The sequence below is a fragment of the Ceratosolen solmsi genome, unplaced genomic scaffold, assembly GCF_000503995.2.
Source record: "Ceratosolen solmsi marchali unplaced genomic scaffold, CerSol_1.0 scaffold6, whole genome shotgun sequence".
In the NCBI taxonomy this organism is placed as follows: Eukaryota; Metazoa; Arthropoda; class Insecta; order Hymenoptera; family Agaonidae; genus Ceratosolen; species Ceratosolen solmsi.
In genome coordinates, this window is record NW_011948414.1 from 8,234,696 (window position 1) to 8,257,422 (window position 22,727).

A 22,727-nucleotide genomic window follows, 5' to 3' on the forward strand; every position below is an offset into this window, starting at 1 on the left:
AAATTAGTATTAGAATTTATTCTGATATCACTAGAGAAATTAGTTAATATATTATTAAAGTAGTTGACGATTAAAATTAAATATATAAATTTATTATGAAATTTTTTTAATTAATAAAAAATGTTCTTACTAGAAATGTTATTTCCTATTTTATATATAAATATATTAATATAAATGTAAATGTAAAGGATGTTTAAAAGATCTATAAAAATTACAAGATAATGATCAATAAGTAAATATATTAAGCTATTGATTATTATCTGTCAATAGTATTAGCAACTATAAGAAATATTTCTATGTGTCAAAATTATATTTAGAGTGATATCTGAAAATATATAACATTTATAAAAAAATATTTATAAAAAAAAAATAATATAAAACGATTTATTTAAATATTTTTAACATTAAAATAGAGTTTTGTTTGCACAATAATGAACGTTATTATATATATATATATATATATATATATATATATATATATATATATATATATATATATATATATATATAAAAATATCATAATATTGTCCAATAAAATAAATTACAGTATTCCAAAATATATTTTAAGAATTACATGAGAGTAAAATATTTTTACATAAATTTGTAATATACTTTTCATTGGAAAATAAATTTTAGTTTACAAAGTACGGAATAGTTAGTAATAATTTGTAAGTTTGAAATAGATTAAATAAATTATTAATTATTGTAAATTAATGAGTCGAAATAATATAAGTTAAATAAAAAAGGGTAAATTTTTATTGTAGTAAATTGCAATTCATTTATATTATAATATTGGTGTATAGCTGTGATATTTCTCTTTTTGCATAAATAATGTTTTTAAATAACATATAAGATGTACAAAGATTATTTTAAACATACGCAATTTTAATAAAATAATTTAATGAAATAAAATTACAGCATTTATATTTATATTTTCTAAAAATCTAAAAATTTTTACAAAAATATGTATAATTATTTTTAAATAACGTTATATTAAATATTATAAAAATAAAATAGTTTATTCTTTCAGATTGTAAATAATTACTTGTATTTTTGAATATCAATATGTTCGTTATAACGTGTGTTAATAAGAAAAAGTATTTTACTATTATCGACTGTTTCTTAAAAAAAACTTTCCATATTTTCAAGAACAATCAAATACTTTTTTCCATTTATAAAAATAATTTATTGTCGAATCGAACATTTGATATATTTTTTTAAGTTTATTTGCTCTTAAAATAAAATCTAGAATATAAAGATGTAAGTAGACTAAACGTTGTGTTCAATCGTAACTTATTTGAAACGGCACTACAAAGTTTACGATTAAGTGTGTGTGTAATTCGAAATACATTTACAAACCAAATTTGTACAAAGGACGTATTTCAGCTATAAAATCAGATTTACACTTTAAAGTCAATTTCACAGTGATATAATTTTAGTTTTATCGTATTATTTTATAGTGCATCATCTGTTTGACACTTTACTAATTAATCATCTTACTTTGGAGTTGAAATAGTACATTATACTTCATTTTAATATTGTAAATGAATAATGAAATTTAAAAATTATAAGTTTAAAATTAGAAATATTAATGATTTACAATATCATTAAATATACTATTGTTATCTACTATCCAAAAATTCATTTATTAAAATATGAGTAAATTAAAATAATTTCTTTTTAATTATTATTTTCCTTTCTTTTTTTCTTTTTCTTTTTTACAGTATTTAACGAGCCCTATATTAAACTTGTTCTACATTTCCGGTTTACTTACAGTTAGTAGTGGAAGTAATGTGTCTAAAAACTGTCTACAGCCACATTAGGGGAACTAACGTCGAGAATATCGCATACATGTTGAGCTTTAATTAATAATATTACGCTTCAGGCGTGTCACTCTCGTATATAAGAATAGAAAAGAAAACCTATTTGACGTATAATTTAATTTATATTCTTACTTCATTTCCAGCCCTTATAATAATTGAAATATATCCACTAAGTATAATAGTAATAGATTTATTATTGCTTATTTAAAAAATCCTGTTTGTTTTTGTAAACAATTACTGTTTACTTATAAAAGTAACTTATCAATATAATTTGTTATTAATAAATGAGATTATTTTTGAATATATATATATATATATATATATGCATTATTGAAGGAAATTAAATTTTCAAAAGATTTTTTAATAGCTTAAATAAATACCGAATTAACAAATATCGAATGCGATTTGTAACTGTAATAATGTTTTAAACAATTTAGTATTTAAAAGATTAATAAGCGTGTGTAATTACACATTTTCCTAATTGTTAATATTAATGCGATGTATACTTTTAAATTGGCTTGATAGAGTAATTAAATGAATTGATTAATTAAAAAATGACTATTAAAAACATTTTTTCTGTTTGTATTTCAGTAGTAAGTGAGCAGTTAATTGCTCTACATATTTGGAATAGACGACTAGTTTCAAAAATTTCGTAGGACTACAAATTATAATGTTATATTACATATTGTATTTTGAGAATTTATCAATTCTTAAATACAAAAGTTCGCGATTTTGTAAGAAATTCTGTTTGACAACAATGTTTGTATTTTTTTCGATTTAAGCTGACGGTGTCGAATGAGGAATATCCTTAGTCAGAATGGTCGCTCTATTCCCTGGCGAATTATTATTAACAAAATGCATTTCGGACTTTAAAACCGGATTCGTGCACTTGATAAGAAAAAAAGAGAGAGGGGGGGGGGGGGAAACTCGTTTGAGCGCTTTTGTCTGGAGATCCGTACCTTTCACATTGCCTTAGAGTCCAAGAGGCGATGATCCAGAGGGAGACCATGAAGACGAGCAGCACCGTACCGGGGCATATAGTCATGAGTGTCTTTAGCACAAAGCGCGTGTTGAAGTTGATACGGTTGAGGGCGCCGATACTCCGCGATGAGGCGTCCGTGAAGAGTTTGGAGTGCAACAGCATGACACGGCATATGAGGTAAAGTCGCAAAAACATTGGCAAGGAAAGCGTTACGTCGTAGGGCACCCACTTGGAGCCAATGTCGCCTCCCTTGTTTGCCAGCTTCGTCGTCCACAGGAAGTAGTACTCGCCCGGTATCGGGTGCACCGCGCAAATCGCCAACTCCACCGAAATCTGCGAGATGCGCTGCCACGTCATTGCGATGCGCCAGTCGTCCGCACAGTTATCGATCATGAATAACTGAAACGAAAGTTGGAAAACAATTTAGCGAAACTTTATTCAAATTTAACCACGTTACGCATAAATTCAGAGCTTTAGAATACGATTTTCACAGAACTTTTCAACCAGTCGTTTGTACAAATTCCCAAGTTAGCCTAATAAATTCTGGTTTATCAAATATCTGTTGATAAAGTGATTGCGAATTGAGTGACGTTGATAACAATTGTAACGCTTTGAGCATATTTTTTTTTTCTCTTTACAAATACAACTTCATGTTAGTATGATAATATAATTATAAACATCAACAAACCATTTACTTATTCCATTGTGTTTTTCAATACACTCATTCCTCTAAAGGATATACATATTTAAGTATAAAAATAATATTGAAATTTGGTATTTATTTTTTAATATCTTAAAAAGATTTAATTACAAAAATGCCGAAAATTAAATTTTTATTCTATTGATAATACAAATTATAATTCTCACTTTATAATCAATACATAGTTAAAACATTTATCTACCTATATATTAATGTATTTAAAAGAAAAAAAAATCTTACATTTTTTAATAGATCTATAATTAGAAGTTGTTGGAATTCTTTATGATATTAAAATATTATATAGTAAATTTTAATTGGATATTTAGTTTCCAGTAAGGTATTTTCCATTTTCAAACACTGTTTTTTTCTTTTAAATTTCAATATTTCAATGACAATTTTCATGTAATATATTGCATCACTATAATAACCATAAACAACAAATTATGTTTTGTCGATTGAAAAACAAAAATTAAACAATACGATTATTGTTATAACCTTTATTAAGCTTCTCAAAAATAGTTTAAAATTTTGTATTAATTTTAATAAAATGGCAACTATCTTTGGTCAAGTTGAAATTTTGTTAAAAATTAGAGTGAAAAAAAATGAGAAGGAGAAAAGGAGAAATAGAGAAAGAGCATTCAAGATTTATAGGAACTCAATTATCCAGCAGAAAATAATATAGAATAAAAGCATTTTTTAGTTAAATGAAGAAATTAGAATCCGAAGATCAGTTGAAGCCATAATACTTTGATAATTACACTTAATCCTTTTTTTTTTATTCTTTTTTTTTTTATTTATTTAGTGACAACCATGGAAAACGTACCTCTATTATATCTTTGTTAGATAGCTAAAAACTATTTAAATATCTTATAATTTTAATCATAGTAATTGCTAATACTTCTTATTTATTTTAGATGATTTTTTATTCTATTTTAGGTGCATAAAAAGATAAATACTCGACAATTATAATTTTTGTTGTTGCAAATGTTATAAATATTTATTAAATTATTTTATTTTTACTTTTCATTTTGCATGAAGCTTTAAGTTTATTAACAAAAAATTATTATTTGTACATAAACGTTTTTTGTTTATTATTATTACTTTACAATTAATAAAAGCATTAATTTTAATTGTGTTTAAGTAGTATTTAATAGCGACGAATAGTTGGACGTTTTTACAGCAATCGAATTATGATTTAATTATTTCTTCGCTCACTCAATTTTCAACTGTTCTAGATTAAATAATCAAGGATTCAATAATTTCAGAAGAATTCAATAGTAAGAAAAGAGATAAAGTTTCTTAACTTCATCTAATTTGCTTTGAAGATATTTAGAAATAAAAATTTATTTAATTTCTTTTTTAATAGTGATTTGGCAAAATAGATAATTATACTGCGCGTGTATTTAATATTTTAGTGGAAAAGCTTGTAAGATTAATAAAATATTAATAAAAAGTTTAATTTACTATGCTGTATTTATGTGTTTTTCGGTAATAGAAAATTCATCAGTTTTTTGTTTAAATTTAAATATTGAGGATATATAACGTTTGTTAATTTTTATTGGATTATATGTAAATATAGATAGTCGGTGGGAAAAGAATCAAAAGTAGAATAAATATAACTGAAATAGTCTGAAACTACGTACATAATTACAAAGTTAAGTACATAATAATAAGCTTATATTTTCTTATTTAATCTATAGCACGTAATTGAATATGTAAAACTTAGATATTCTTTGGAAAAGTTTTAGATCTTCTTGAAGATTCGTATTGCAACTGTGATGTTACCGTATAAATGGAACCTGTTTCTTTTGAATTTTGCTTTATTCACTTTTATCCAATCGAATTGCTTAACATCAATTGTTACAAAAAAATTTATATAAAAAATTTGTTCGTAATTTAATCTTAGCATTAAAGGAGTGGTATGTTATTGAACGATAAAGAGAGAGAGAGAGAGAGAGAGAGAGAGAGAGAGAGAGAGAGAGAGCGAGTAGGTGAATGAGCGGCGAGGGTCGAGGCTAGGAGGGCATGAGGACACGAGTGTGAGCGTATGGAGCAGTGAAGGGATGTGGAAGGAAACAGAGATAAAGCGAGTGGAGGAAGACAGTATAAATGTGTCGATTGGGGGAATCCCCTTTGGATTTTTTTAAGGCATGGGAATCACGTAATGTATCTGCGATACGTTATTGGGGTCACGTTTCCTTCGCGGATCAACGCAAACGCCGAGAGTTTCTCGTACAGAAAATGCGAAAATGGATGAATTCGTATGTGGGTTTGTGTATGTTGTGCGCGCTGAGCGTGTCTACATGCAGATATATATATATATATATAAATATGCGATATTGATTTATCGAAATCGTGCTTGCGATTTAGTAAGATGGAAGCAATTGTAGAAATGATTTTCGGACATTGACACGGTACACATAGACTTATGCTAAGCATATAATGCAAATTATTAAGTTTTCATCGATAGATATTTCAATTTCATAGTTAAAGTTTTTTTTTCATCAATTTGCATAAAAAAAAAAAACTTTTACCGAGTAAAGAATTTATGTTTTTTTATTATTGTACTATTATTGTTGGACTTAAATCTTTTATTGGGCAGTAGATCTTGATTGATTTATTGAATAAATAAATGACCTGCAAGTCAATGTATAAGATGTAATGATTAAAATGCAGTTCAAAGTTCTTTGAAAAAATATGAAAATCTGTTGTTGGGAGATGGAGTTTACGTAAATTTTTTTTATTAACAATTTAAATTAGCGAGCAAATACTACGCTAGAGATATCTATATTTTATCCTTTCTCTCTTTTGATTTGTGAATAGAGAAGAGATTTGAAGGAAAAAAAATGAAAGAATAAAATATAATCAAATAATTTTATCAAATATTTTAAATCGAAAATGGCGGTTAAATAAAAATAAAAGAATAAAATATAATCAAATTATTTTATCGAATATTTTACATACAAAATCGTGGTTGAGAAAGTGAACGATCTTGAAATTTGCTCGAATTTTATATAAAATTCCTATTAAAATTTATGAAATAATACAAATTTCGATTTTTTGTTTTTTTTTTTCAAGAGATTCTGTATTTGTATTGTAAAAAAAGTTTTCATAATTTCAGTGGATATATGGTATTATCCTGATATATTTTATTTATATCATAAATCCGTTACCATAATTTTTCACAAACTAGAAGATGGAGTGATTTTATAGTAGATACTTCGTACGATAAGAGAGTCTTAAATGCGATAAGAAATTTTTGTGAGAGAGAACGAATACATAAGGGTTGATAATTTTTCGATCAATTTCATCAATTTAAAATTTGTAATTCATTGAAATATATCAATCATAATTGTACGTGTAGGAGACAAATCAAAGATAGAAATTTAAAGTTTTTATATTGGTTTTGAGACTTTCTTCATTATATTTCATGTAAAAAGTATTCATTATTTTTGTTGAGATTATCTTTTTTACGTAAAATTTATGCGATTTCATAGTTTCTAATATAAATGATGCTTTGCCTGACAATGAGTTATCTAGTGTATAGAATACTTCTAAACTTTAGAAATTTAAGAAGACAGTTACTATACCTAGGTTAGAAAGTTTTGAAATACCGATGTAATTTCTCTTCCATTTGGTACAATTCATTTATGCATTTTATCATGAATACCCGTATACTGTCAATTATATAATTTTTTAAAAGATATTTGAGATAGATAGTTCACATGTTCGTTTTCTTCTCAGTAAGATTTTTTTATAAAACTATATTCGAAAGTTATGTAGTAAGCCAAAAATGGTATATAAATATTATTTTCACCGTGTCTACGTGTGCGTGCGCGCGCGCGTGAGCGGGTATGCGTGTGTGTGTATATATGTCTAACGAACCGATATTAAATTATAAAATTTTAATGTATTGTGAATATATTTTAAATCCATGCTACTTTAAATAAATAATTCTCAGTCGAATCAAACTCAAAAATTAAATATATTTGAACGAGGTCGTAATTGAGGTAGTAATAGCTAATATTAACCATTAATTATTCATATTTTTCTTTAATTCTGCAATACTTATGCACACAGTCGCTTCAAAACAATTATTCAAATATACTTTTTTAATAAGCACTGTATTGTATTAAAAAATTTTCATTTACATGGAGATTAAGAGAGTAATGCTACGTAATCAAGTAACATCTCATCGATTAACAAAACTGTGCCAATCAATCTGAGAAAATTGGAATTTGAATCCCTTTGATATGAAGTTTTACATTAATTGCCATCGATATCTTTTCCATTTGTTTGAAAGTGCGCGCATAAGATGAGGTGGTACGGGTGTAAAGCTCTAACTGGGCGGAATCGATAAGTCCGCACGAGTTAAACATACCAAATGCCCTGCAGTGCAGACAACATACCGACTATCAATGAGCTGTCGCCGAGTATAACTTCTTTATATTGCATAAGAGGCTTAATCATTCAGTCAATTGGCACATCAAGATTTCACGTAATGCTGCGAATTATTTATTATTTAGTTGTCTTGCTATTTACCAATGCGTATTCGTATATTTTCAAAAGGCAAATTTCTCATTCATGTCAATATGCTTATTATATGATTGCATAGTCAAATACTTAAAACAGATGTCTGATTTCAGGCAAAATACGTAGGTAAGAGCTTTATTTCAAGGCACAATGCAGCTCACAAGAATATATATATATATATATATATATATATATATATATATATGTTTTAATTATCCAAGCCATACGCTCTATATTACAACTAATTAAATTTTGCCTTTGACCGCAAAAATCTTGACGTTGGCAGGTCGAATGTAGAGTCGTGTAATATTAAAAAAGCGTATAAAAAGTAAAACTATGTATTCAACTAATTTAATATTTCATTCATTCTAATGCGTTGATTAGATTATTTAAAAGCTTCTAATTAACATTATACTCGCTCGCATGAATTATTATAAAATTAATGAATAATATTCTTATAAAAATGGTGTAAAGAAATATCTGGATTATCGAGGCCAGAGGCAGTTGAAAACAGTAAAAACCTTAATTTAATAAATGAATTCTTGTCTTAATGGCGTTACTCGTAACGCCATTGATGTCGTCCTTCCCTTATTCGACATCGTTAATTATCTTTACTCCTAGAGATGAGTCAAATTACTAAATGGAGTTTGAAACTATTAGAATATTGTATGCACCGTATGATACTTAGCATCAACCAGTGGCAGCGAGGCGACCTATGAAACCTGTTTAGGACATATTAGTTTGATGGTTACACGTGCAGGAGGAGGCGAAAGTTCAACACGGATCGTCAAGTTATAGAGATCAGTTTTTAAAGTTCATAACCAATATTGAGCGTCGTTGAAGAGTTAGCAATGCTTGTATAAAATTGAACGCAGCATGGAGTAAAAAAAAATTAATAAATAAATAATAGTAATGCTATTATTGCCTGATTTTTTTAATGCACGAGGCATACAAGAGTAGTCGAAATTTTTTATAAGAAAAAAAGTATGAAAGAATATAGTGTCTCAACGATATCTAACTTTTGCACGTAATCTTGTACTTTTAATGAAAAAAATTTTTAAGTTTTTGAATATTGTCATACACCAAGCAATAATTATATAATTTTAATTATAAAATTTGAAATAGTAATAAGTGATTACAAATTTTGTAAATTCCTCATTTTTTGATATCCTACTCTATACTTATCTTAAGCTATAATTTCTGCTTTAAAAATTATGTAAAATTATGTAATTTATATAAAGGTAAAATATTATTTTCGACATTTTATTTCCTTTATGTCTTATTAGATATCTTCAGTAGAGCTTTATTTTATGAGAAAAAGTTTGATAGTGGTTGTCTCTTTTTAAAAATCTACTACTTTAACGTTCAAGGTACTAAACATTTTTTTCTTGATAATATTTTTTACAATCATTATCGCTTTTTATTAAGGACATTAATTTTGTATTATGATAAGATTTGAAAATTTTTGATGTATCTAATAAACTATAATTATTGGAATAATGTTTCTTTTTTTTCTGCTTTACGAGTTTTTTACTTTTATCTTATGGTATTCGATTTAATATTGTAATTTACTTGCTATTGGAGAAAATCTCCCAAGAGACTTCTAGAATTACTGATTTAGTACTATTCTCATACATATAAATTATATTATTTAAAGCAGCATTACAAATTCTTATAAATATATGTATTAAAAAAATTAGGATTTATTCCCTAATTTTACAAATAAATATACTAATACGCTTATTCAAGTGCTAAATTCTACATAATCTCGAAAATCAAAATAAATTGTAATTGTCGATATCATCATTATTTGGTCAATTAACTTTCTAATTTTAATCCTTAAGAAAATATTGTGATTAATATAACAATTAATGTAATATACGCTTATGTAGTTAAAATCCTATGGTAAAGTCTACTTTTTTAAGACTTTTTTCTTAACTATCATAAAGACGATGAAAAAGTATACTATTGTATCTCACTTTTAAGAAATCTCTATACTAGTTTACTCCGAAAATTATTTTCCAAATTTAGTCAGCGTTGAAATTTTCTATTTCAATCAAAATCAGATCAAACGCAGAAATAAAAAAGTTATAATTCTTTTTCTTCGTTACAAAGTATCAATTTTTACTGTTTGTAATATATACTTTTTTTAAATTAGTACTTAGCTTTAAGCATTTCTATTGTAAGTATAATTAAAAAATTTATACATTAACGAAGTACCTTAGGGATTTTTTTATAAGAAACAGTAGTATATTATAAAATGTATAAATTATATAAATTATTTAATATCGTAATGAAAACATTTGTATTGTTAGATATATCAAGTAAATAATTCGTTTATTGCTTTTAATTAAATTTATATGTGATCCTATTTTAATTATTGTATGCTACATAAAATACATACAATTTTTTAATTTCTATTTTTTTTTATTTTACTTTGCTCATTATCAAATCCTATATTGCAATATTAACTTATTATTTATATAGATTTCATTATCCATGTGGCTGCTAAAAAGATTATTTCCAAGCACTTTATCTTTTTATATTATATCTGTGTTTTTAAGAATAACTGTACTTAAAGAATACATGCTTTTTGTGGATCTAGAAGACTAGAAATATTATTCTTTCAGGAATCATGGGCGGGAATTTAGTAATAATATTTTTAATTTTATTATTTTAATTTTAAAACCTAAAAATAAATATTTTTAAAATGTATTTATACGGGTCTACATTGAAAATCATAGCATCTAATTCATAAGAATTATATACATTTTTTATACCTTTTAATACTATATTGTTTATTCATAATAAATTACATATTTAACATTAATTTCATGATTGCTCTATTGATTTCACAAAAGAGCTATAAATATTTTCTTTTTTTTTTCTTTTAAAAAAAATTCTGTTAAACTATAAATTTTAATATAATTAATTTTTTTTATTCTTCATAAATCTTATAAATAATTGAAAAATTAATTTTTTTAATGAAAAATTTAGATCCATATTTTATATATATATATATATATGTAGAAATACTCGATGAGGCAAAGAAATTTTTTTCTTTATAATCGTATATTTTTGAAAAACAAAAACTAAATAAAAATATCTAAAAAATATATATGTAAAATAAGTTGATGTACGCGATAGGTGCGAGTTTGATAAAAGACGGTCGATTAGCTTTGTACGCGAGTACCAACATTTATTTTCTCACTAATACTATTTTCATGTATTGATATACAGATGATTTTGCAATATATGTCGATGTTCATTCATTGTATTTAGTTTTGTTAAACTAAATGGACCTTCAGTACATACTGTATCGAATAAACATTGCATCTGGTAATTGATGGCTTCAGTCTTGGAAAAAATATTAAAATACTAAATTTGATTGATTGATATATATATATTGATTTTGTTTAAATATATTTGAAATTTAATATAAAACACATTTGAATTTTGTGCATTACTTTTCCAGTGCTAAAAACTTAATATCTCTTCACTTTGAAAATACTCTCTCAAATAATATTAATATTAAGATTATCTCTTTATGGGTTTATGACAATTATATGAATAATCTCTTTGAAAAATCATAGAATTTCAACAGTAAATGTATGTAAAGAACATTATTTTCATATGACTGGTGCTTAAGAGAACTTGGTGGGAAAAGTAAGAGGGAGCAATGGATTAGGAAGTTGAATTGACTAATCGATTGTAGCGCTTATTCATCTATCTATGCATATATATATATATATATATATATGTGTGTGTGTGTGTGTGTGTGTGTGTGTGTGTGTTTCTCTGCCCTTTTCCCACTGTTCCTTTTCCAACTACACCTACGCACACGCGCGCACACGCACAAATAGAGAGAGCGAGACAGAGACAGACAGACAGACAGACAGACAGACAGACAGACAGACAGACAGACAGACAGACAGATACACACACAGAGTGACAATTGCGCGAGCAACAGCGGAGGCTAAAGCTCGCTCGGACCTTGATCGAATTAAAAGGCAGGAAGGTCGTACCGAAGTAGATGGACTTTGAAAGTAGAGAGACAGAAAAACGGTTCCGTACTTGGCAGTATCGTCGGAGATTCTTCAAGAAATCTTCGTAACACTTTCAGATTAAATTATTTAATTTTTAATCCCCATTTACCCACGTAATTTCTTATGAGTTATTAACATTTTGATGGGATTATCAATCAATTCAATTTGCGGTGCGGCTTTTATGTAAAATTAAACATTTTATTGTACGAATCTACAATAAGATTGAACGTATTTTTATTTTTGTCGTGTTCAATGATTCAAATAGCGACCTACATATTTCCGTTACTTCCAAGTAGTTTGACGTTTTCTATATTTTTATTGATAAACATAAAAATGGATCAACCGGATTTTTGAATCAGCTTAATAAATACTTTAATTTTTATTTATTGAGTTGAATGGTAATGGTGTTCTTGAACTATAAATTTTAAGTAGTTTGCAGTCCACATTTTTATGACATGTTTCTTTTTATTATCATCTATATAAAAAGTGCGAAAAATGAAGTTTTTTTTTTTTTTTTTTTTATGTATTTGAAGGGGGTTTTAAACTATATTTTGAAATTTCCTTTAAAAATGTTTATTATTTACAGACTATTGATTCTATAGAATATTTTATTTATTACAAATAAAAATGTGCATATACTTAAATGTAAATGTATTATAAAACAAAGTTTCTTGGATAAATTTTATTATATAAATTATCGAATGATATTGTTGTAAAATTTTAAACAAAGACAACTGTTAATTAATGACAGTACAAAGTTTAATAAAAATTTAATGTATATAATTTTATATAGTTTAATTAATTTCAAATATATACCATTGGATTTGCAATGTTTTACAAACCTACAGAATCTATGAATAGTTTCTAAAAAGTATTTCATTATTAAATTAAAAAGATCAATTACTAAATGAAAGTAAATTAACAGATTAAAGAAATATGAATTAAACTTATTTTAAATTCCATTATTTGAATTCTAAAATTATAAATGTACTTTAATGTACACTTACGAATCTCAAATAAAATTGCTAATGAATAAAATATTTTTAAATATGCTAATTATTAAATTTTTGCTATAAATAGTTGAACATTTTACATTCAAAAAATAACATCACATTCAATTGTACGTTATTTATTAAAAATCGTTAATTCTAACATATTATTGATCCGATAATTCCAGGTACTTTACGAATTTTTTTTAATAAAAATAAAACAAAGCAAATCGGCATTTAATAATTAAACAATTAAATGAGTTAAATGTTTATTGAGGTAATTTGAGGATTTGAAGTAATTGACAATTAAATATTTCCTTTCCTCTCCCTCAAACACACAAATAACCGTGTGTCTGTTTATGTGTGTAAAGTATATATAGAAAGTACATAAATTTGTAGACACATATAAAATCACCTCATAGATTAATAATTTTTACTTATTAAAAGCCTTTTTTATCATGTAAGAATAGAGCAAAAAGTAGTTTATTTACTATTTTATTTCACGTTTAATAACTATTTCATCGTTAAATCGAATATTTAATCACAAATATTTACAATGATGATAGTTTAAAAATGTTTACAGTAATTTATAAAACAATTGCTTGAGCTTCATTTTATCTTTATATCCTACTTTTTCTAGCACGTTTAGATAAGATAGGATAAACTCTTGAAATTTCGTATCGTCAGCATTTTATAGCTGATTTGCAAAAGGGTACAAAGGTTTCTGTTCTTTCATTCTCATTTTTCTACCGTCTTTTCCTCCATCCTCTTATATCTACTTTGACTAATTAATAGTAGAAAATTAGAAGTAATGTTCTACATATAATAATAAGTAAGACTAGAAGAAGGCGACAATTATTTTCATGGAAAACCCCATTGAATATTGATTGTCAATTATTAAATCTGCGTGTATTCATCTAATTAATTGAATAATTAAGCACCAAACGTGGCGCGTGATAGTGAAAGTTATGGGAGGTTTATTATTAACTCACCTGAACTTCCAAAGCGTGATAAGCAAATATGAGGCCAAGAAGTATCACAGTCGATACAGAGATCAAGGTTTTTAGTGCAGTCGAGTAAAAAGAGGCCTGAAATCACAAACAATAAATATTTACTTTCTACAACGTTATTAATACTTTTAATTTCTAATAATATTTGCGGTCGGCTCTTTCAAAGTTTTTATTATGTTTTCATTATTTTATAACAGATTTGCATTACAAGTACTGATTATTTCAAATCTTTATATATTTTATATGAATTTAAAAAAATTTTTTGACACATAAGCACCGGTTAACTTTACTTTCTTATTATTATGAATATTCATGAGGTTTCATTATCTATTAGTAATTAAGTAAATTTTTTAACAATCCCATATAAAAAGTAGAGAAAAAAAATCAAAAAAGAATTTCAATTCAATAACAATTTTATCCGATAAAACTAAATCACATGTGTTTAAAAAACAAAAATTCAATTGAATATATAAATTATATAAATTTTTTATTACACTATTAACGCTGTTGATTAAGCATTGCATTGAGATTATCCGTATGTATCTGTATGTAATATGGTTAATATATTCTACTGATTATATTATCCGATACCATTACTCTATATTATAGTACGTAAAGGTTTTGAGAAGCATAATATATTATGCGACTACTCGTTTCAGAAAGATAAAATAATGAAACCATTATGAATTTTATCGTAATATCTTATAATAATAATAATAATAATAATAATAATAATAATAATAATAATAATAATAATAATAATAATAATAATAATAATAATAATAATATTCATTAAAACAACTTGAAAATCAGCTGAATACAATGTAATAAAAATATCTCTTCTTTCAAATAAATTTTTACATTTTAATGATTAAGCAAAAAGAAAAAAAAAAAAAGGTATATTAAGATTAATATCGCAGTTGCAAACAAATGTGTAAGTTTAATAAATGTGAAAAGAATATATTTGATGATGTATTAATGTATCGATGATGGTATAAGAAGAGCAATTAAAATAAATTCGATGTAATAGTCAAAACTATTTAACAAATCTTTTTATAAGATCTTAGTCCTATAAGAGAGACTACAGAAATAAAGAGAATAATATATTTAGGAAAGATACTATTAAGATTTCAACTAACGTCTGTAAAAAAAAAAAAAAAAAAAAAAAAAAAAAAAAAAAAATTGTTAAGATACGTAGTCAGACTTCTTGAAGAAGATTTCTTCTATAGGAACTATAAGAAAAATTGTGGAATTGGCCTAGTAAACACGTACTACTTTGAATTGATATACAGAACGATACTTTTCTTGTAGAATATGTCGATGAGATTGCAGCAGTTATCCCGTCTATGTAGTGCTTCACTCGAAGCTTAATCAAATGATATGGCATGCGGATCGATAAATGAGCCAACATAGAGTGAAGTTGTGTCTGCCCAAAGTACAGAACGTATTATTCATGAGAACGCTCGTTCTAACTATTATATCGATTAATTTATAAAGAAAATAGATGTAGATAAAGGCCTCGGCAAAGTATCTGGAGCGCATCTTAAACAGTAAGTTTTATTAGCCATACAATGAGAAATTCTGCTTATAAGACTAATGACAATTCTACTAAGCTAGGCTTGCTTACTAATAAATATTCTCGCTTCTACGACAAGAATATAAACATTATATTTTCAATTTTATTCCTAATTATATTCTCAATTATCTTACGTAGGTTAGAGAGAACTGTACCAATGTATTTAGTATATCGGAAAATAAATGTGATTTATGATAATGATGCTATAAAATATAAAATTCTGAATCTTTAGTTACTATGGCATTGTCTCGATCGTCTTTAATGATGAAAATAATAAATTTGAGTAAAAATATTAGCAGAATCAATGACTATAAATATTTTGATAACAAAAAAAAAGGAGAAGAAATAATCATTACTAAATTGAGGCTTAAATCAAATGGAAGGAGGCTTTCACCATTTACATACCAAGGTCTACCATTCCTTTAGCGCACTACTATTTATATAATATCTTTGATTAATCATATCATTTATTCATTATATAAATTAATAGATCAATAATATTTGTTCTTGTTCAGATCTTTATTATGTAATATATTGATGGCGTTGCTGTCAGGACATTATTTAAAGATTTATGTCTGCACAAATTGACATTTATAAATTTTCTATTAAATCAATGCTACATGTGTAGTATCTTAAAAATTTTCCTCCAATAAAGCATTAAAGTTTAATATAATCTTTTACATATTTCCATTGCTATATTCCAAACGTATTCTGTTACTTTTAACCCTTCAATAATTAACGCAATTTTGAATAAAAATTACTATGCAAACATCAACAGTTAATTTTAATATACCGAAGTAACATAAAAATTCAATAATAAAAGATATATATTTCTAAAGCACTAATTACCTCATATACACATATAATGTCCAATTATTATAATTTCTTATCTCTTCTGAGCATATATTAATGCTATAATAAATCTACAACTAACCTATTGGAAATTATTTTGTAATTAACTAATTTTTATCGTCTGAACAGACAAAGTTTTAAGCAAGTGTCGAGTCTTTGACAAAATTAAGTTAAAGACTCCGTAAGATTCCCTGTGTGTGGCTGGTGATAAGAGCTTTATAGCGTGGCCCATCGATATGTCGCAGATCACAAATTAAAGGGAATAAATCCAATGTTTAATCTCCTGTGATACCGTGAATCAATCTTTCTTTAGCACATCGGTCGCCATTGCTTTCAATTAGAATAGAATTAAATTTACCCTATTTACACCTACTCTAGTTATTAATCACAACCTTCTTTAATTTAATTCTATTCATTCATAGAATTATTTCTGACCAGCGCTGTTCCATACAAGTTTTACATATGTTTTTTCTGCTAGACTTTTTATATCACAGAACATTGGTGAGTGAGTGGAAGGTGTAGAATAATAAACAAATGTAGAAAGGCACTTATTGTAAACAAAATAAGTTGTAATTTTCAAACAATGTTTTTATGACTTTTCCTTTCATAAGTCACAATTTGCACACATTTACATTTAGGTAGGAAAATAAAAGCAGAAGTAAATGTAAAAAGGTGAAAAGTGTGACTTAATTGATTTATTTACATGTAATCACGTAAACATAATATATTGAACATGGAAGAAATTTTCAAATTTAATCGAAATATTGTCGAAATTTCATCGATTTGATTAAAATTTGAAAACCATTGATAATCGACCATTGATACATGAAAATAATTGATATAAGTACTATGTACATTTAAATACCATTTATTTCATAAATATTAAAATTTATTACAAACTTTGTTATTTACGTAACCTCAGTTAATACAATTGGAGTAGATTTTTTTTTTTTTTTTTTTTTTTTTATCCATATATATTATTAAGATATATCGATTGTATACCATTTATCTACTATAGTAATATAGTACATATTACAGTTTGAAATATTTAGTATAAGGATTTTACTGTACAAAAAGACTTTCAAATTGGTATTTATATAAATTATTTAACGAAGATTCGATTATAATCATAGAAATTTAATTTCCTGTGAATATTAATATATACATCTATTAATATTAATAATTAGGTTTATATTGTAAATAGCGTAATAAGTAATATAGTTTGGAAAAAAATTAGTAGATTTCCGAATTTCATTTTTTTTTTTTTCCATTTTTCTTCTATTTACCAATATTAATATTATATGCAAATGTTTATAATTATTGTAAATATTGATTCTGTAAGTTTTGTATAAAAAAAAAAAGTATTTCAACAATAATGTATAAAGTTAATTTAGATGTTGAAATATTGATAATATTTATTATAGAAAGTGTAAAGTATAAAAATCATTGTCTGGGGAATCGAATAGCATTAAGATGGTTGAGGTGAAGATTTTTGCCGAGAAAAGAAGATTTAAAAGAAGGTTGCTTAAGTTGAGAATGAGGAAAAGAAGAGAAACTTGTAAGATGTTTCCTATCTAGTGCTGCTAAAAGAAAAAATTGATGAAAATAACAGAACAACATGAAGAGGACGGGAGAGAGGGTCGATTCTTTCTTTTATCTTTTCTTGTTCTTGTAAGACCGTTATCATTGTATTTCTTTAGATTTTTGAATTATATCCACAAAAATATGCCACGTATTTATATCGACATAGTTGATGGTAAATTATATTAACTACTTTTTTTTTTTTAATTTTTTTTTTTTTTTTTTTTTCTTGGTAATAAAATCTATTTACGTACTCATAGAAAACAACCATGAGTGCATAGAATTACGGTGATAACGAAGAATACAAATACGTTGATGTTGAAATTATTCAGGCTTGAAAACAAAGTGGTCATTAGGGCTCCGATAACTTCAACTATCAGAATAATATTGTCAAGTCTGGACGTCTATTGTTGAAGTGAAGAAAGAAGAAAATATCACGACATTGTTATAACTTTTTATTTTCTTGCTGTCATTCTCGAGCTTCCCTATCGGAATTATTGATCTGGAAAATTTTCGTTGATTTCCAACTTTAGTGAATTTTGCAATATTGCTCTAAATCTACAATTTCACAGGCATTAATCGAGCCTATTGTCACATACTGACCTGTCTTCGCTCGTTTCAACGCGTTATTTATCGTCCTTCTTGAAATGCACATCGACAAAAATAAGATTCGCCACTGTATTTTTTATTATTCGTATGTAAAAAGAACCGTTGAATGATTATTATCAATTATTATTATCAATTATCACTTAATTTTTAAGATAGAATTTAATTTGAGCCCCCATAAGACGGTTTAAGTGGGTTTTATTCTTATAAACTAATATAAACTTGATAAACATTTTCATTATGAACTTTCAACGAACGCATTATTATTATTTGTTATAACATCTAGACACCTTGACAGCTTTTGATAAGCGAATTTCTATTTTATTAAAAAAGTTCCAATTAAGATGAGAAGTTTGACGAGTCTGGAAATTTATTTACATATCGACGTAAATATTGAATGGTTGTAATTAACTAACATTAAGTTCTATTATAAAATAACTTTAATGAAACTGAGAAAAGATTAAAAGGATTTGTAATATTTAAAACATTAAAAGTGCTTGTGTTGAATAACCGTATGTGAGAAGAAGAAAGAGAAAATGAAAATTAGTTATCCTCGGATTAAATTCTATATGCATATGTGAATTATAATTAATAAGAATAAACCATGAATTTTCATGCCAAAAATATATGGGAAACGAGGTTATGAATTTTTCCTTTATCTTTCAATTGAATTATGGGCTATTCAATTATATTCAATTTTCATTATCTTACAAATCAAACATTAACATAAATTTACTTGTCGTAAATCATAGTTATACTAAAATTAGTTAATTCAAATTGAACGAAAGTGAACGAATGATTATTAAGAACTTAATATTATTAAATTATCGTTTGGTTGGTATTAAATTTGAGCGTGCATAATTATACGGGAAAATTACATATCCACGTAATCTTAAGCTCAATATATTTAACGAGGAGGATAAAATCCTTTTATCGTTTATAAAAAGTTCTCTTTTATGAAATATCGTTAATCTAACATAGATAATGATTTTAGTTTCAGTTTTGTTAAAAGTAATGAGATCATATGTGACTTTGTCCAGCATTTTCATAATGCTCGTAAAATTTTGAAAACAAAATTAATGCGTCATTTGTATAATCGAAAGGGAATTAATATTGCTTTGTATTATTTTTCTCATTAGATCGTTATGAATAATCGCGCTTAAATATGTAAAATTTTAATATTTATCTTATATAACGTAATGTTTAAATTTGTAAGAAATACGTGTTCTTTCTAATGTATTAAGCCCCATTTATCTATATTTTGGTCTATATTTTGGTTTTCAATAGTTATTATAAATCTGGGCGATTAAAGTAATCGATATCGTTTTATGCTCTTAAAATTATTGACATTTTCAAGTCTCCCGGAAGAATGGGTTTTCATAAATACTTTAGTAGTAGTTTTTGGTAGCGGGGACGGAGGATGCGCGTGGACGGGGGAGGAGGATTCGGTTCGTATGTTCAGCCATGCTAAGGCATTAGAATAAAAACTGGCGCTCGAAGGGCTTTTACGAAATGTCGAATGCTCGCCACATTCTAATCCTCGTCCTTTTGTGTATTCGTCCCGTTAATGGAGAGCGCACCCGTCACGAATTGATCTCTTTGTTTAGCGTGCCGCGGTCTCCTCGGGAAAAGCCCGGGGCGCCTGGTCTGGCCCCATTTTTCGCAAATGCACGATGACGTCGGCGTGTCGCGGAAAGCGGGCGTCTGCACTATATATCGAGGTGGATGATATGAGCTTTCGGCGCGTTCGGTGCGATTTTTGGATCACCGAGAGCTTCATGCGTTTTGGTGCTTACGAGGCGGGGCCAACCGGGAAAGCGCAGTTGACCCGCTTTTCCGCTACGTTACTCGCTAGAATGGTTAGGGATTTTTTGCATCGAAAATATCTCTTGTACTCTGGATGGATAATTTTAAGATTTTCCTTTTAAGAAAGAATGATGGAAACGTGGAATTTATAGTGAAGTCAACGAAAAATTCTAAAGATTATTTATATCCACGACGAAGTTGAGCGAGAGAGAGAGAGAGAGAGAGAGAGAGAGAGAGAGAGCAAAAGAGATTGCAGACCTACTCGAATCAATAACTACGTGTATTGTAATTTATAATCTTTTCTATTAAGGTGAAATAAGTTTATTAGAAATTTTGAATTTTATAAAGAGCCACGTTTATAAACTTAGATAATAAATTCTTACGTTATTTCAAATTACATGCAATTATTGAAGAATCTGCGGTTGATTTCACGTTCAGAAATGAATGTGAGAAGCTTATCTCCCACGTATTAAAACTTTTTCCTGGCTTATTTCTTATTATTTGATATTCTACATTAATATCTTATAAGACGGTAATTTTAATCTTATCTATTCAAAATTTTGATATTAAATACAATAAAAATATATATTACAAAGTAAATTATTTTTTAATAACCTTTTTAGGTTTTTTAATTAATCGAAAATTTACCACCAGCGTTTAGTGTTTTTCTTCTTCTTTTTTTTTTCATCTTTTTTTTTTTTTTAAAACATAAACGCAATCTTTGAATATAATTACTATTGACATTGAAATAAATTGAAATTTATAATTTCATTCATTACTATAAAATAAAATTTTTATGCTATATTTTATGACACCCACTGATAAACCGATCTTCTATTTCAGTTTTTGTTCCAATGAATATGCCTACGTTATATAATAATAAAGTAAAATATTTTCAGCTCTAAATCCTATGGATTAGAAAACATTTCGCGCAAATTAACATTATAGATAGGATATATATCAAAATATTTTTTTCTTTCAATTTTCTGTCGTTGTTTCAATTTCAAATGGATTTGAACGATAGTACTATAAAACTTTATATTTCATTTGGAAAGTTTTATCTAAGAAAGTTTTATCTTAAAAAACTTTTAATATTAAAGTTAATTATTTTCATAAGTACTTAAGTAATTTTGAATTACATTAAAGACGTACAATAAAATTTCATTCGATAGTTTGAAAATGTCTGCAAATCAACGACGATGCGAAGATACAAGCAAATTTGCATTTAATTTTATACAATTGACAAGTAATGGTGATTATATAGATCTCGCTTATAAATGTCAAATAACTGCGAAACATTATACTTGGTTAGTCTACGAGCCTATTATCGTCACAACATCCTATCAAATTCTTACTTGCATTAATTTTATTATCCATTAAGCCGACGTTTAATGCCTTTAGCACTAGGCGCATATACTCATTGGGCGCGCGCGCGCGCGAATGCACGCACGCATACACGCGCAAGACTTAGTCGTACAGTCTGGTGCAACGTTCGATGCTAGAATGATAAAGGACTGACTGACCTTGCTATATACTCCAGCGCTGGAGAGTTCGTTCTCGATGACCATGACAATGATGCCAAACATGCCCATGACGAGGGCGTAATCGCTGATGCGTTTGCGTTTCTCGAAGAGGGCCTTTCGTCTTCCGAGCCTGTAGCCGACGTTGGGCTTGTGCTTGGAGGCCGCGCCGATGCTGCCGGACGTGCCTTTGACGCCGATGCCGCCGACACCGCCGATCCCCCCGGCTACTGAAAGGGTCCGCTCGTCGACGCAGCCCCTCTGATAGTCCCCGTGGACGCCGACGAGGGCTATGGCGGCGTCCTCGCCCACGGAACCGCCACCACCGCCACCGCCGCCGCCCCCCATACTGCTGCTCTTCATCTCCCCGGGGATCGAGAGGGTTGACGCCGGCTTCCGTAGCTGTAACACCGCCTCCGGCTATAATGAGCTTTTCTCTTTATTATTCGTCGACACTCCCCTCCCACCACCACACACCCACCTTCTCCTCCTCCTCCTCCTCCTCCACCCCAACCCATCACAAAATCTGTTTGCTTTTACACTTACTATTCGTTTGTAGCTATTTTACTTAGTAACCGTGAACTCAACTAGCTAAGCGGAGTTAATTTTTCCGTTGCTTTCATTCGTCCTTTTTCTTTTTCTTTTTCTTTAGGGACAAACCGAGTTCTACATTATCAACCTGGATTGTCTACTTTTTACTAAC

At 27.4% G+C, this 22,727-nt stretch overlaps 1 protein-coding gene across 1 annotated transcript in view; it reads right to left on the minus strand.

Annotated features, from left to right (window-relative positions):
- Positions 1–22,727, minus strand: part of SK (small conductance calcium-activated potassium channel) — a 155,577-nt gene that overhangs the window by 12,799 nt on the left and 120,051 nt on the right. Inside the window, exons 4-6 of the mRNA XM_011506834.1 lie at positions 22,028–22,426; positions 14,066–14,161; positions 2,783–3,204 (exon numbers count right to left, since the gene is read on the minus strand). Coding sequence (XP_011505136.1) covers positions 2,783–3,204; positions 14,066–14,161; positions 22,028–22,426 — 917 coding nt within the window. The remainder of the gene's footprint in view (positions 1–2,782; positions 3,205–14,065; positions 14,162–22,027; positions 22,427–22,727) is intronic.